A 16,484-nucleotide genomic window follows, 5' to 3' on the forward strand; every position below is an offset into this window, starting at 1 on the left:
TAACCTTACCTGCCTCATCTAAGGTATTTGTAGATGGCAGTCACTGTTGCACAGTAAGCTAAAACCAGCCCCCCACTTGCCATTCAAGATAGAAGAAGTACACACTCAAAACTAAAAGCTCTTGTATCAGCCACTTGCTCTTACATTTGCCCCCAACTCACCCGATGAATTCTAGAAGTATTGAGATGTCAAGCTCTGGTGGGATCCGGAACACAGAGCCCAGAACTTTTCGAGGTCTTCCTCTGCTCGCTGGAACTGGCTGTGGGACAGCTAAAATATTCAAATAGCCAAAATGCAAACAACTTGAAATAAAAACAGCATAAGACACTAATGTGCGCCAACCAAAACCGATGAGCTCATGGGGAAAAAGCGCCCATGAAATTCATCCTAATTTTTTTTTTCCAAATCAGCTGTTTATACTTTTCATCCTGGGTATTTGAACCAGCGTTGTATTAGCTTTCAGCTCAGCATCTCTCCAAACAGAGGTTTATTTGACAGTAAGACAAAAATAACTAAGATAATCCCTCAGATAATCTGTCTATGGATGTTCAAGTTCTTATTTTTCCACCTTCTTCACTTCCAATGTTTATTAAGGGCTAGAAAATACAATCTGCTGGTACTTTAAATATATTTTCCTGGGTGTAGGTGAAATATACTCCGTAAAAATACCCAACCACAATCTGTGTTTAAGTGTTGCTCATTTCATCTTCTATTTGTGTAATTTGAGAACTATGAAAATCAAGAATCCCATACTTTCATTACTGCCTGTTTTCTTTAGTTGTGAGTTAATATTTGAAGGAAAGCTAAGATAAGTGGGATAGTAAATATTTCCTTAACAGTGTCCTCTAAATGATTAAAGCTCACCTGGTTTGGGCACTTCTAATCCTCTTTCTTTATAAAAGTCATGCATTTGCTTTTTTTCTCCTGAGAAAAGAAGCCAAAACAATACGGAAAAGATTAGAATGCTATTTCAGATGCTGAGAACATCCATACAGTTTCCATTCATCAGAGCTGAAATGCTTTTCAAGTGCCTACAGACCTGCATTATCCCTAATATTCCATACAAAGCTGGGCTACTGGAAATACCTGGACTCAGATTTTGTTAGTAAAAAATGGAAAAAAAAATGGCTAAGTTGGACAAAAACCATACTGAAATAACTGCACAAAGAAGTATCCTTCTGGCTGTCATTACTCTTACTTTCATATCTATAGCCCGTGTATATAGTCCACTAAACATGTGTATTTCATTCAGTCCACCCTAGCATAATGGACATGTGACAGTGAACACACCTAATAAATCAGAAAAAAAAAAAAGAAGTGGGGAGAAAAAAAAGCATTTGAGAGAATCAGTCAGTCCCAGCAACTTTTTTCCTCAGCTGAGACAAATGAAGTATTGATTAGATGGAATGTTATTTTATTTATACAAAAATACAAAGCATGACTACAAAACATCTGGATGTGTGTTTGTACACAATAACACCTGTGTTGCATTAGAGAGCAAAACAAAACATCTTCAGCACAGTGCCTGCTGGGTCCATCATCAGAATGGATGCTTTTTCCTGTTTTGGTGTTTTTCAGGGAAAAACACAAAAAACAGAGTTGTTTTAAAAATACAATGCATGTTATCTGGCAGACAGCTAAACCTGGAATAGGAATTTATTAACAAAGCTAACTGCAACATCACTGCTCTTTCATTGTAGTAATTAAAAATAAACCTTCCAGAACACTGTTGCATACCATGTTTCATTCTACACATGGTCACCTGTCCGGGGTACATATGGCCATGCACAACAGTAGTTTGTGGTCAGAAAGATGCAAGTTTGCATAGATAATTAAGATTTAAAATCAAATGTTATGGAATTACTTTAAGGAGCTAAGAGTTAAAAATGAGACTTCAAACAACCGTTCTTTCTGCTCATGCTTTGAAACTCTAGATGGCAATAAAGAAATGGACTTACTTTCCTCTAAATTGACAACTAATTTATAGACTATGTCTTGTAGCTGCCGGTCCAGCCTATCAAAGAGAATAAAAATAAGAGTGTCTTTAATTCAAAACATTCTGTATTACCCCAAACTGGGAGAAAACCAACAAACATATTGTTGAAATATGACATACATAAAAGCAACAGAGCAGCAACTCTACCTGCTTTAATTCATGTCCTGACAACAGAGCTTCTAAAGAAGCCTTTAAGTTAAAAAAAAACAAAAAACAAAAAAAACCTTCAAGAATTGCTCAAGAAACCAAAACTCCATTTTCGTAGTTAAAAACTAAACCATGCCAACAAAAGCTTTGTCTAAAAGACAATCAAAACAAATAGCTAAAACCTCAATGATCTGTAACACTGTGCAAACATATAAAAATAGCCAGGGTGGAAGGGTAAACAAACCCTAGAAAGGGAAAGAATTTTCAAAAAACAAGGAACTGAATATTTTTACATTTGCTATTAAGCTTACATAAACAAATAAAACAATATCTCTCTTGTAACTCTTCCTTCATTTGACATAGGAAAGCACTGTACAGGCACCAAGAACAAAACATTTAAAAGCAAACAGCAAAACTCGACTGAAGTTGCCCCTACAAAAGCAGCACCAACTTATTACCTGATATTATAAAGGGGCTGTGTCTGATGTACAACTATATTGCATTTTGGACATCTGTTGCTATAGTAGAAGTGTCTCACTATGCAGCTTTTACAAACTGTAAAGAAAAGAAATCCATTAAGTCATGTGTCCATTATACAACGCTAACTGTTTAAGCAAGAGAAACAACTACATTTAGACTTGTCAATAAGGTTTGTCAGAGACAAAACAAAGTCTTTCAATGACTCTATCAAACTTAAGTAAACAGCAGCCCATATGGCATACTGTACTCCTGGGTATTTGTGGATTATAATCCTCATTATTAAGTCTGATACATGTTGCAAATTATTAGAGCCTGCTTAAAAACATAAGGTATGTAGTTGTTCTGTTTTTGTTTTACTTGGACTTCCTCATTCTCTATACAATATTCCCTTCTTCCCTCTCAGTTTGGGTAACTAAGCTGACTTCATGATTTTCTGATGCTTGACATATCCACAAATGCATTTTCCTCAAGGAAATACACAAGAATACACACAACAAACAGTCACTATCAATAGCAAATTACCTTTGTGAAGCCAGAACACCTGAACACCTGATTCTTGTCTGAATTTGCATCTAGATTCTTAGAATGGAAGCACTGGTACTCACAGGTGTGCAGACACTCTGTAATAGTTGTAGCATCGATAAAGTAACCTTTGCAGATGGAACAGAGGATGTAAGGGGTCAACTCTGCCAGGTTGATCATCCGCTACAAGCAAAAAGAGTTGATAAGAGTTTAAATATAGAGGCTAAGACGTGAAGTTACGCATTTGCAGCTTCTGAAATATCACATCCTTGAACCATGAAAAAGTTACAGAAAAAATTACAGAAATGGGTTTTCCTAAGAGGTCAATCGTTTGTCGTATAAAGCTCTTTTTTGAAGATTTCTGCCTAGTTTTCAGAATTGATCTTTTTTTTTTTGGGGAATGGTGATCCAGTTTATTTTATGAATCTAATTTATTTCACGATCCTATTTATTTCATGAACTGCTTAAAAGCAAACTACAAACCAACTTTTTTTGGGGGAAAAACGATTCTGAATAAACTCTGTCAGCAAACATCACACCATCAGCAGGCTCGAAGCGAACACTGGTGGCAAACAAAACCGTTACTTGGAAAGCGCGTGGAAGAGAGCTTTGGGGCTCCAAATTCTGGTTACGATGTGCATTTACGAGGACTATACATAAGGAATTTCCCTGCCAGAAGCCTGTTACCTCCCCAAAGCCCAGCTTCAGCGTTGGTTTAGCCCCGGGAGCTGTCCCTGAGGCCACCAGGCACCTTCCCCTCCCCCCCCCCTTCCCCCTCAGCGCTCCCGCCTCGAGCCGCACGCGCCCGCCAGCGGCGCGGGGCACGCCGGGAGCCGGGCCCTGCCGCGCGACGCGGCCGTTGCGGCCGTTACAGCCGTTGGGCGCCTCACGGCCGCCCCCCCGCTACCTCCCGGTCGTCGTCCGAGTCGAGCTCCCCATCGTCCGTCCCGAAGCGCGCCCCGGGGTCCCCTTCGAGCTCCTCTTCCTCCATCTCCTCCTCCTCCTCCTCCTCCTCATCGTCCTCGTCGTCGTCCTCCTCCTCCTCCTCGTCGTCGCCGCTGGACTCGGAGCGGCTCCGCTCGAACTCGAAGGGGACGGGGCGCGACCCCGAGCAGCTGGGGGCTCCCTCCATCTCCCGCTCCTCCTCGGCGGGCCCCGCTGCCACCGCCGCCGCCCCCTCCCCGCCCGAGAGCACGGAGCCGGCGTCCGCCTCCGCCTCCATCGCTCGGGGCGGGCACCGGGGGGCAACCGCGGGGCCGGCGGCTGGCGGCGCGCGGGGGATGCTGGGAGTTGTAGTCCTCCAGGCTCCCCCACACACAGCGCTTCGCCTCGCCGCCGCCGTAAAGCACCTCCGGCGCCGTCGCAAAGCGAAGCCGCGAGCGCCCGGCCCTTTGCCCTGACTGTCGCAAAAGCGTCCGCGCTTTGCCGGCGGCGAATGGGGGGCGATGCAAGATGGCGGCGGTAGCTGAGGAGCCGCCGGAGGTGGCGGCGGGGAAGCCCGACCCTGAGGCGGGGACGCCGCCGCAGCCCCCCGCCGCCGCTCCCCCGGCCGCCGCCGCCTCCTCCGCCACAACCCCCGCCGCTCCTCCGGCTCCGGCGGCTGAGGGGGAGCCGGCGGGAAACGGCGGGGAGGCGGCAGCCGCCGCTGCTGCTAAGGCTGCGGCACCGGGCCCGGCCGCTTCCCCCGCGGCGCTGGACCGGCAGACGCTGGTGGCCGTGCTGCAGTTCCTGCGGAGGAGCAACCTGCGCGAGTCCGAGGAGATCCTCCGCCGGGAAGCTCGCCTGCTCGGCGACGACTTGGGAGCCGCTGCCCTCAGCCCCGCCGGAGCCGGGCTTTTGGGAACGGCCGGAGGCGAGGGGGATGCGGGCGGCAGCGAGGCGCTGCTCAACCGGGTCACCGCCGCTGCCGCCATCTCCATAGGAGGCAGCGTCGCCACCGTCGCCTCTGCCAGCCCCGGGGTGGCGGCAGCGGCAACCGTGCCGCCGGGGAAAGGTGAGGCCTGAGGGGGAGATGCGGGAGGTGCTGCCACAGTCTGCAGGGGCCCCTTGGGGATTTGGGGTGCCCTCGGCTCTTGCAGCCTCCGGGGCTCTTCTTTATTCTAGGGTGCAAGGCTGTGCATCCCCTAGGGTGGCACTCCCCGGGGTTAGGCTTCATCGTCGGTGGGCAGCCCTGGGTCCATCAGTCCCCCACACAACTTGGGAAGAGACTGGGATCTCTCAGGGTGCTCCTCCTGGAGGAAGGGACCAAGGGTAGGGGATCTCTTGCTTACAGGGAGCACTGTCAAAGGAAAGGATGCTTCCCGTTGTCTGTGCATCCTGTTAGCTAACAGCATTGCAAGAGGATAAATGTTTCCTTTGTAGTTCAAGGTGATGGTCCAGGATGTGGCTGCAGGGATAAGACCAGAGTCCTGACGTACAGGCTGCATTTTACAGAAAGAGCCATAAGATAATTATAGAGGAGGCTTTAAACGTTTCTCATGTATGGGGTTGCCAGCTGTTTGAAATGTCATACAGATAATTTAAGTCTAAGTACTTTTGGTCAAGTTGTTTTGTAGGGCAGCTTTGTATAATACTGTTTTGTAATAAAGTGTTTTGGGAACTTATGTATCTGAGTTCAAGTAAGTGTGTAGTATGAAGTCAATTTTATTTTTTTCTATAACACAAAGCAATGAATGTGTTTAATGACTGCTGTGGAGCATTAGCAAGTGACAAAAAATCATCGCCCTGTAATGGTTCTGTGGTGTTCTTGCTCACTTGACAAACTCCGTTTGTTTGGTTACTAGAAACACAACAGTTATAGTGGATGTGTTTTACAGGCTTGGAAAGGTTCAGCTCCTCATTTGACAGTTTCTGGCCTTTGCTGTAAAGGTAGTTGATTCTGGTGATGATGGTGGCATCTTTCCACTTAGATGGATTAGGCACTACGTTAAATACCTTATAGGCAACTATTGGCAGGGAAAACACAAAAAACAGCAAAGGGTGCTTGGAGAATAGGCTGATGGACTGTAGTTAGCATACTGCTGTCCTCTCAATTGTATCATTTCAACGTACAGCTGAACTTAATGTTCAGTTTTGCTCAAGTGCCTCACCTTGGCAGAATTGTTGTCAGCCTCTGTATAGTTGCTAGCTCTGTCAGGCGGTCTTACAAGCTGTTGTTAAACGCTTTTGCAGTTGGAGGAGGTGTTGTGGAAGATCAGCCAGATGTGAGCGCAGTATTATCCGCCTACAATCAGCAGGGGGACCCCACGCTGTACGAGGAATACTACAGCGGATTAAAAAACTTCATTGAGTGCTCGCTGGACTGTCATCGAGCTGAATTGTCTCAGCTGTTTTATCCTCTCTTTGTGCACATGTACTTGGAGTTGGTCTACAACCAGCACGAGAGTGAGGCAAAGTCTTTTTTTGAAAGGTAACTTATTTTCAGTTGTTGATTTGTGTTATTTGGTGTTCGCTTCTTTTATTAAGTCTGAGCTTAAGGTGTGTGTGTTTATGTACGCATTATTTGGTAATGCTGAAGGGATTTGAAACCTGACCTAATGATTCTGTGGATTACTGTAATTGTTCTTAATCCTTTCCCAACCTCCCGTGTCAGAAAGTTGTGCAAACTACATTTGAACTCTACCCATGCAGATTTTGAGCAGTCTTTATGATGAGCAGGTGGGCACCTGGTTTCAAGGTATCAATGAGGAGAAGATGCTACTTTAGGGAAAGATAGTGGGCTCATTTTCTAGCAGTGTAAAATTGCACTGAGATGACAAAGCAATGTGTGTTATATTTGCTGATGTCATAGCATCTACATTGAAATTCTTCTAATAGGATTAAAAGAATTAATTTATAGCTAATTACCGTTTTCTGTGCTTTTACTATGTTTCATTTCTTTATCGCTTGAGGAGAAACTTAAGTTCAGTCTGCTTTATGGGTTCAGACTGATTATGAAATACTTCAACTCAAAAGGGTAACTTTTTCTTCCCCAAGTACAGTCAGCAAAAAGAGTTCTGCAAATAGCTGTTTCCTGCTGCGAGTATTTTATAACATGATTTGAATAAAAATGGAAAGCTTGTTTTCTCTAGATAAACGGCAGCTGTTAGATAACGAGTGAAGAGTGAGAAACATACTCAGTGGTAAATGTACATATTTATATAATGAATCAACTCTTAAGTGCATCCAGGTAGTCTTACATAAGAGATGCCTTTTACTTTGTTATACCACAAATTTGGGTTTCATTTATGTAAATAAACATGTTAGTGTAACTATTTACTTCAGGCAACCCTTTGTGCATATACATTTCACTGAGATTCTCCTGTTGAATACTTTTGCTTTATGCAGTTTAAGTCACTGATCTATTCCCCCCCTGGATTAAATTGATTTTATTAAAAAATAATCCCATATATAGTTAGTAGCTTCCAAGTGGTACTTACGTGTTTTATGTTAAAGTGATGTAAATAAATGTGCGCTTACAAGACTTATTACAAGAACATCATCTCCTATCATGTGTTATTTTTTTTCTGTAGATTTCATGGGGATCAGGAGTGTTATTACCAGGACGACCTCCGGGTATTATCTAGTTTAACCAAAAAAGAACATATGAAAGGTAACGAGACCATGCTGGATTTCCGAACGAGCAAGTTTGTGCTGCGTATTTCCCGGGACTCTTACCAACTCTTGAAGAGGCATCTGCAGGAAAAGCAGAACAATCAGATCTGGAACATTGTTCAGGAACATCTCTACATTGATATCTTTGATGGAATGCCTCGAAGTAAACAGCAGATAGATGCCATGGTTGGAAGCTTGGCTGGGGAGGCAAAACGAGAGGCAAATAAAGCAAAGGTAGGAGGGAAGGATTGTTGCGCTTTTATTATCAGAACGGTTCTGGAGTAGTTTTTCAGGAAGACACCTTACTTAGTCTAGACTGACTATTCTCACTTGAGATCTTAAAAGACAACATGAACAGAAAAAAGGAAAAGAATTGTACAAATAGCTGTTGGCCCCAGTAGAGTGATCAAAATGTGTCACGTAGAAGAAACTGCTGAATCCCAGTGAGAGACAACTTTGTATTCTGTTCACTGACCTGGACTTAAACTCCTGAATCACTCTGTAATTTTATCTTTGACACCTGTGTCTTCGGCTTCCTCTTGTACAACAGCAGTAATTCTTAGCGCCAGTTGTTACTGCAAGGCCTGTTCAAGCAGATCTTGATAGTGTAATGTCACAGTACTTGACAAAATATATGAGCTGTAGGGACTTTGCTTTATGGGAGGTAAGGGGAGAATGTAGAGTTCTCCAGATCAGTTGTTGGGTAAAACAGGAGAACATGCACTACACTTGTTCCAGGCTAACAGTAGTGTATGCAGTAATATTAGACGTACCAGTTTTAAAGGGGCAGCTCTACTGTTTGGCTATAACATTAAAGAGTTTCCATTTCAAAAATCAGTTTTCAGTAAGAACAGCAGTTATGGTTTTGCATCATACCTATCTTATTGGCTTGCAGGTGTTCTTTGGCTTACTGAAAGAACCAGAGTTTGATGTGCCTTTGGATGATGAAGATGAAGAAGGAGAAAACGAGGAAGGAAAACCAAAGAAGAAAAAACCTAAAAAAGATAGTGTAGGATCAAAAAGTAAAAAACAAGACCCTAACGCTCCTCCCCAAAACAGGTACCAAGGGAATGATGTGTAGAGAAGTCTTGTTAAATCCAGTCTTGTCATGCCAAGTCTGCATCGCTGGTTACATGACATTTTTAGCTCTTTGGCCATTTCAGCTGTAGCCAGCTTTAGCCATAAGATTTCTAAGGGAGGTTATGGAAAGCTTAGCATAAAACCCTCTGCCTTGGCCCTTCACATCGATCTAGATTTTCCTTGATAAAATTTTATTTGATTGCCTGCTAATCTTTTCAGGTCATACTCATTACTTACCTTGTTCCACTGCCTGTCTGGAATTCGTAAAGTTATTACCTCTTTTTCTCATCAGATAATCTTTTACATAGTCTTTTATTTTTCCAAATTATTATTTTTTTTTCTATTTGAGTATTGAAGTATAGGGTTGCATGGGAAGGTTCTTCTTTCTCTGTTTAAACTGACAATCTGGAAGGTGCTTTTAGTTCGTAAAAATGTGTGCTTGTAGAATTCCTCTGCCTGAACTGAAAGACTCTGACAAACTGGATAAAGTAATGAATGTGAAGGAAGCTGCCAGACGTGTGCGTCTTGGCCCAGAGTGCCTGCCCTCCATCTGCTTCTACACATTCCTTAATGCTTACCAGGTTGGTAAAAGAAGACGTTGGGTAAAATGAAAGAGGGAATCAAAATGATAAACACCTTTATTAAGAAAGAAGACTTAACAGAATTGACAGGGCTTATCAGAATATTTGGAATAAGCATCGGAAAGTTTAACGTAGTTTAATAAACAATTTCATTTCCACATTCCTTGGATTTGCTCTGATATTGCCATAGTTCTTTTTCCACTTTTCCTATGTGGTCCTAAGTGTATTCCACAGAATACAGTAGATATTTTGCACCAAAATACTGGGAAGAAGTACAGATTTGTCAGCATTAACTGTGCTTCACTTATATGCCTTTATTTTTAATGGTGCAAGAATTTTTATCTGTTTATTTCAAATACATGCATATTTTTGTCCAATTTATCCCAGAGTAATCTCTTTTCTTATTTTTGGAAATAACTCTATAGTTATTTTTTTATTAATATTTATGATTTATTAATATTTGAAATGCGTTTTGAAGGATACAAACAACATAAAAGGCTATTTTGTGTATAGGGTCTAACTGCAGTGGATATTACCGATGACTCTAGCATGATTGTAGGAGGCTTTGCTGACTCTACAGTAAGAGTGTGGTCTGTGACTCCGAAAAAGCTACGTAGTGTGAAAGCTGCAGCAGGTAATTAAAACCAAAACACTTGAAATGAGCATGTATTGTTTGTGATGCCTGTGTTTTCTGTGAACAGAGAAAGACATCTATGTCAGGAGAGTTGTTTTCAGCAGTTGGATGTTGTCAGTTTGAAGAAACAGTATGTGCACAGATGTGTGATTGCATCTTATGTATTGCCATTAGAAATTGCATCTTATGAGAATTATGAGATTGCATCTGATGTATTACCATTATGTATTGCCATTAGAAATGTATTTATTTTTAAAGGTATGAGAAATCTGGGTGTGTACACCTGCTGCTAGGTAGTCAGCACAGAGTTTGAACTAGCAGTAAATAGTGTGGAAATAGCCATCTTGCTTCTTGACTGGCTGGTAACTATAGGGTACACGAGACAGTTGGTTTCAGGGGATCTAAGGAAGAAAATAGAGGTACCCTGGAGAAAGTTAAAGGGTGGGACTTCGAGAAGGATGAAGGAAAATATCCTGTACCGCAGCATCTAGGCAAATTTGTGAAAACCAGGCTGCTTTAATTCTGCTCTGTATGTTGCAGTGTGTTGTGTTAGAAGCTAGATACTAAGGGAACGGTTCTTAGTCTTGGTATTTAACTGAAATGTGTTTGTGAAGTTCAGCAAAAGGTAGCCTACAGACTGAAAGTTGTTTTAAGTTTTTTGTAGTGTGCAGCTGTCAAAACTGCTTGAAAAGCATGTTTGTAGTATATTAATTTTCTGGGAAAAGACACAAAAATATGGCATCTCGTGAAGTGTGTCTCAAGGCTGAACACTGTATGTATGAAAAACAGCACCCATTAGGATTAGTTTATCTCTTAGTGAAGACTTGAGTGATTACTTGTGTAAAACGTTATTTTCACCTTTTACAACAGTCGAAGTGTTGTAAATGTCATTCTATATTTCAAAATTAGCAAATCTAAGGTGCTTTGTCCTGTTCACAATGTACTTGACTCTTAGATAAAATACTATTTGTTTTCATGGCATTTGTCTGTGAACTTCTGGCACTTATTATATGAGAACTTTGAAATATTGCAGACCTCAGTCTAATCGACAAAGAATCAGACGATGTCCTGGAGAGGATCATGGATGAGAAAACAGCCAGTGAGTTGAAGATTTTGTATGGTCACAGTGGACCTGTCTATGGCACCAGCTTCAGTCCTGATAGGTAAAATAAGTTTACAAGCTAACTAGCTTACTTGGCTTGAGTCTTAATTGTATGCTCTGAGATGCAAACGCTTCTTAATCCGGCTTTCTCCAGGTTAAAGCAATTCTTTTATATTCTTTAAAATAAGAGATTAAAGAACATTATGTAATTATGAGAGTCTGGACAGTATAGAGGAGGTTTAAATGTCCAAAATATAGCTCATATGCAAGTGGCTACATGAGACAGTCATCACAAAAACAGAGTTGAGAAGTAAACTTTGTGTGGAATGTGAATATAGAATCTGTAGTTATGAATTGAGAAGGTGAACGTGGTATGAATTTTCTTTCAGGGAACCTTGTCATTTAGTTATATCATGAATTATATTAAGATTTTTTTAAAGTAACGTAGTGTAACAATTTACTGCTTTTTTTTTTTCTTTCTCTCTACATAAATTGAGTTCCTGAGCAAAGACTAGCTTTCTCCTCCCTTTATTGCTATATCATCAGACTTAGTCATCAACATTCAAATATCTCTCTTTTGGGCATAAGGGTATAGGGCTGGATTCTTCTTGTTTACTGTTGTTTACCTCACCAAAATGCTCATTTATGTGTGACACACTAAAGAGCAGCTGCCCAGTGCCCAGCTTTTATTATTGTAGAGTTCTTACAGAGTTTATGCAATGGTTATACAGTCTGTAAGTTTCACATGCAACATTCTATACTTTGTTCTGTTACAGGAACTATCTGTTGTCCTGTTCTGAGGATGGCACAGTCAGATTGTGGAGTCTCCAAACGTTCACATGTTTGGTGGGATATAAAGGACACAATTATCCAGTATGGGATACACAGTTCTCGCCTTATGGGTATTACTTTGTGTCAGGGGGACATGACAGAGTGGCTCGGTAAGAAACTAGATGAGTTCTCTACTTGTCAGGGTCAGTTTTGTGGTGAATTAACCCTGAAAGTGATTAGCTGATATACTCCAGCTTAAGCTATAAAAAGAAGTAAAATTTATTTCATGTGAATTAAGAGGCTAAATAAATGTTTTAATTTATTTTTTCCTAGTCAACGCACATCAGAAATAATGTCCTCTTATTTGGCTGTTACGAGTATTCTCTCATTGTTAACTAACCATGACAGAATATGCCTTATTTCTCCCTTCTGAAAAGTGTACTTTTCCAGAACAGATCCTGCTAATTCAGTAAACTGCTCAGTAAGAAACCACTGCTTAATTACATCCTTTTGTTCATCATTGTGCAATAGATTCTAAATGTTATTATGGCTCTCTATATTAATAAAGCTTTTCTTTTCCAGATTGTGGGCAACAGATCACTACCAGCCTTTACGAATATTTGCTGGCCATCTTGCTGATGTCACATGTACCCGATTTCATCCCAACTCTAACTACATTGCCACTGGCTCAGCAGACAGGACTGTACGGCTCTGGGATGTTCTAAATGGGAATTGTGTAAGAATATTCACTGGACATAAGGTAAAGGCCTATCACTCGTTGTGTGGAAGTGACTTTATTTCTGTGGTGGGATTTTGAAGAGTAGCATGAAGAATAGAATGAATGAATACAGCTGAAGAATGAAGAATAGAATGAGAATGAATACAGCTTGACTGGCTGAAAATGATGAGGCTTAACTAATTTGGCTCTTCTCCCCCCTAATGTCTGTTTTAGGGACCAATTCATTCGTTGGCATTTTCTCCTAATGGACGATTCCTGGCTACTGGAGCGACAGATGGCAGAGTTTTGCTGTGGGATATTGGACATGGCTTGATGGTTGGAGAATTGAAAGGGCACACTGACACTATCTATGCGCTTCGATTCAGTAGAGATGGGGAAATCTTAGCATCAGGTAAAATTACCAAGTTAGATGAGAGTGAAGGTTGGGTCTGTGTGTACTGCAGGGGGAGGAAACGAGTCAGAAATAACTCTCAGGCAGACAAGAAGTGGCTGGACCAAGGCTGCAATTGTGAGAACTGTAACGTGCATTCACTATGATCAAGGCTTGTTACAACTGTTTCCTTGGATGAGAGCATGTTTTCCTTGGTTGAGGGCATTAAGTATTCAGTTTTGAGTAAACCTGCTTTTTGAGCTGCTTGTTTTCCTGTTGTACTGACTTGCTGTCTTGTAACTTTTTATATAACTTTTTATGTATATAAAGGAAAAGACTTTAAATTGTTGCTTTTTTTTAAAGGTTCAATGGATAACACAGTTCGGCTGTGGGATGCCGTGAAAGCATTTGAGGATTTAGAAACTGATGACTTTACTACCGCCACTGGACATATAAACTTGCCTGAAAACTCACAGGACTTATTACTAGGTACATACATGACCAAATCAACCCCAGTTGTACACCTTCATTTTACCCGCAGAAACTTGCTACTAGCTGCAGGAGCCTACAGTTCACAGTAAATGCAGAAGCTGTAAGACTGGCTGTGCCAAGTTGTTGCAGTAGCGACCTCAGGATGTGAGACAAGGAGGAATGTCTTATACAGGTGGACCTCACCCGTCTGTTGCAGGAAAAACAAAACTATGTAAACTAACTCAAGCAGCGTCTTCTGAGTTCTGCTTTCATATTTATCCACAGTTTGAAAATGCTGGAGATTGACAGGACATCATTGTGGCTTTAAAGGAAGGAATTGTTTCATGGTGCTTTTGATAAAAAAATATATGTATGTATGTATATGAAAATGGCTGTCTCCTCTCAGAGATGGTATTGAGCTCTACTGAAACTTTTGGGAAGTCAACAGCCTTGGTATGTGTTCTCAAATGATTTTTTTTTAAAGCACTTAACTTACGGTTGGCAAACGTTTAATCAGTCTCAAGCACAGGTAAAAACTATTCAGAAAAGAATGTAGTTTAATTCACTATAGCCTGGGCTGGGCAACAGGTTTAGTGAGAGTATCACAGCAACAAATAGGGCATTGAAAAAAATAGGCCCAACAGGCAGAAGCTTGTAGGGAACTGTGGAGAAGTTACATATGGATTTTATGCATCCAAGTACCAAGTCCTGAAAAGATTTCAAACTCGTGTGCTTTTCTGAGGTATCAGAAATGCAGATCTTGTTATTCTGTTTTCACAGGTAGCTTGCTTCTGCTGTGTGATGAGCAACCAGAAATACAGTGTGAACACATTGGAGAGGGGTTGGGGAGAAGGGATTGTTAACAGCTGAAATGGTTTGCCTGCTTTTAACAACAGGGCAATGATTCATTCCTGTCATATTAGATCTCAAAGAGCTTCAAAAACCTGCATCCTTTCTCCATATGGTTTACTATTTCAAACTGTAAAACTAGTGGACAAGGCATTGAAACATTGCAGAACAAGCAGTGTAACCAGTTCTAAGTGTGATTATCAGCTCTGAAAGGCTAGCTCAGCTGCTGCTGCTACTTTCCACCCAAAAAAACACCCCAATAAGCCTTGCTGGACAACCAGTAAAGCTGAGAGCTTTGTTTCTAAGGAAAAGCAAAACATGCAAAGCACTGGGGGATAGAACGTTTTGGGTCTTTGAACAGGAACATCACTACCAAAAGAAAGCCCTTCCCCTCCTTTTTTTGTTGTTAATCTTACAAACTCTATACCAGGAAATACGTTTTGTGTTCCCTTTTACTTACAGTAAGGGAATGGACCCTTGTATAATGGCTGAGTCTAGTGAAAATGTGAAAAACAAGATTTGACATTTCTAAGGTAACATAAATGGAGAACTACCTCTTATCATCCTTTCTCTGACTCTAACCCTTGGAGTAAAGGTGCATTAGAGGCATTAAACGTCAAGATAAAGGGTGTAAAATTCATTAGGAAATTCACCTGGAAGTTTTCTTTAAAAGACAAAGTATTTTCTTTAAAGCTAAATTATTGAGGTGTGGTGTTTTTTTTTTTTTTTTTTTTTTTTTTTGCGGGATGGTACCTCAAAATTTCCTAGCACCCAATACAACCCGTTGGATTTAATTACGGTGAATCAAGCAAGTTACCTGAAAGCATGTACAGATTTGTCAGCTTAAAGAAAACACTGCCACATTCTGCCTTTGTATTTTGTACAGTTTTATACTTTTGATAGTATAATAAATACTAAAACCACACAGCTCGTGTCAGTAGACTGTATGTTCTGAGAAGATACTTTTCTTCCCCTGATGGTTGCAGTGGAAGCAAGAAGGCTGCTTATACGTGTTAGTACTGTCCTGAGAGAAAGTAGTTCAGAAGTGCTGTAGTTGATGACCAACTGTTCAATGTAAACTTAGTTCAAGTGGCAGATGATACATTCTAGCTAATTACGTGTATTACAGTTACCACCACCAATCAGGAAAGCTGTATAGAGCAGAGGCAGTTGGTGTAAACATAAGACAGATTTATTCCTATTAGGACACTAGATTTTATTCAGAAGGGTGGGCCAGCATGTATAAATGACTTTAAGAATACACTAATGAGAGTGGGAGAGCACAAGAACCTTGTGCAGTATCTCTGAATTACGTTCTCTTTTTTTCCAAGCAACTGTGCCTATCTCATGTTGCCCTACATTTAGGAATTATATCTGCAGCATGCTTGAGAATCAAAAGTCCTAGGTTCAACCCCCACTGCTGGCAGCCTTCCAAGTGGCATGGTGCTGCATAATCACATTCATGTCAGCTCTAGTGTGAAAACTAAAGAACTGAATTTTACTGAATATTGGGGGATAGAAAGATGGGATAAGAGGGCTGTATATTCCTAACTGGTAGGAAAATCTCACTGAGATACTGTGTTCAGACAAGAAATAGTGCTGAACTACTTAAGTTACTATTGTGAACACCTAGGGTTGTAACAGTTTGGAATCAGCAAAAAGCAAGCTATTTTCATGCTGCAATTACCTCTTTAAAACAGGCCAGTAACAGAAAAAGCTCAAATACTGTAATTAGTAAACAACCCCTGTATTTCACTGTTCTGGTCCCCCAATTCCTCCCACTCCCCTTCCTGACTCCTTGACTAAGATGGCTCACAAGAACAAGACAAAATACTCTCAAACGAGTGCTCCAGTACTGCACTAAATTCAATCTCATGATCTAAAGAGATGTAACACCTCCATGCCATCAAATCCTTTTTATACACTTTAAGGAAAAAAAAAACACATGTATACTAGGATTGGATCAGTCTATGTTGCAAGGTTTTCACTCAAAAAGGCTCTAGGTAAATCATGGACAACAGAGGCAGAAGCCATTCTATTTTGCACTGTATTAACATTATTGAAAAAACAATGGTTTTCATGTAAGCCACTAGGTGAGAACACAAAAAATGGAAGCAACCAGGACAAGCAAGAATCTGCAGACCACGTG

At 41.2% G+C, this 16,484-nt stretch overlaps 2 protein-coding genes across 3 annotated transcripts in view; one reads left to right on the forward strand and one right to left on the reverse strand.

The window, feature by feature from the left end:
• Window positions 1-4,461, reverse strand: part of PCGF6 (polycomb group ring finger 6) — a 20,483-nt gene extending 16,022 nt beyond the window's left edge. For both annotated transcript variants that reach the window (XR_011810102.1, XM_072039759.1), the window contains exons 1-6: window positions 4,053-4,461; window positions 3,229-3,328; window positions 2,602-2,698; window positions 1,959-2,014; window positions 865-924; window positions 162-270 (exon numbers count right to left, since the gene is read on the reverse strand). Coding sequence is in view for 1 of the 2 variants with exons in the window: in XM_072039759.1 (XP_071895860.1) it covers window positions 162-270; window positions 865-924; window positions 1,959-2,014; window positions 2,602-2,698; window positions 3,229-3,328; window positions 4,053-4,367 (737 nt within the window). In the remaining variant the exon portion in view is untranslated. The remainder of the gene's footprint in view (window positions 1-161; window positions 271-864; window positions 925-1,958; window positions 2,015-2,601; window positions 2,699-3,228; window positions 3,329-4,052) is intronic.
• TAF5 (TATA-box binding protein associated factor 5) lies at window positions 4,401-15,260 on the forward strand. Its single transcript, XM_027460695.3, has 11 exons — window positions 4,401-5,138; window positions 6,317-6,554; window positions 7,657-7,972; window positions 8,634-8,797; window positions 9,264-9,399; window positions 9,913-10,033; window positions 11,067-11,196; window positions 11,912-12,076; window positions 12,489-12,666; window positions 12,859-13,036; window positions 13,379-15,260. Exons 1-11 carry the CDS (start codon window positions 4,598-4,600, stop codon window positions 13,594-13,596), a joined length of 2,385 nt encoding a protein of 794 aa, XP_027316496.1. The 5' UTR covers window positions 4,401-4,597; the 3' UTR covers window positions 13,597-15,260.
• The last annotated feature ends 1,224 nt before the right edge of the window (window positions 15,261-16,484 follow it).

This window comes from Anas platyrhynchos, chromosome 6 (genome assembly GCF_047663525.1).
Source record: "Anas platyrhynchos isolate ZD024472 breed Pekin duck chromosome 6, IASCAAS_PekinDuck_T2T, whole genome shotgun sequence".
NCBI lineage: Eukaryota > Metazoa > Chordata > Aves > Anseriformes > Anatidae > Anas > Anas platyrhynchos.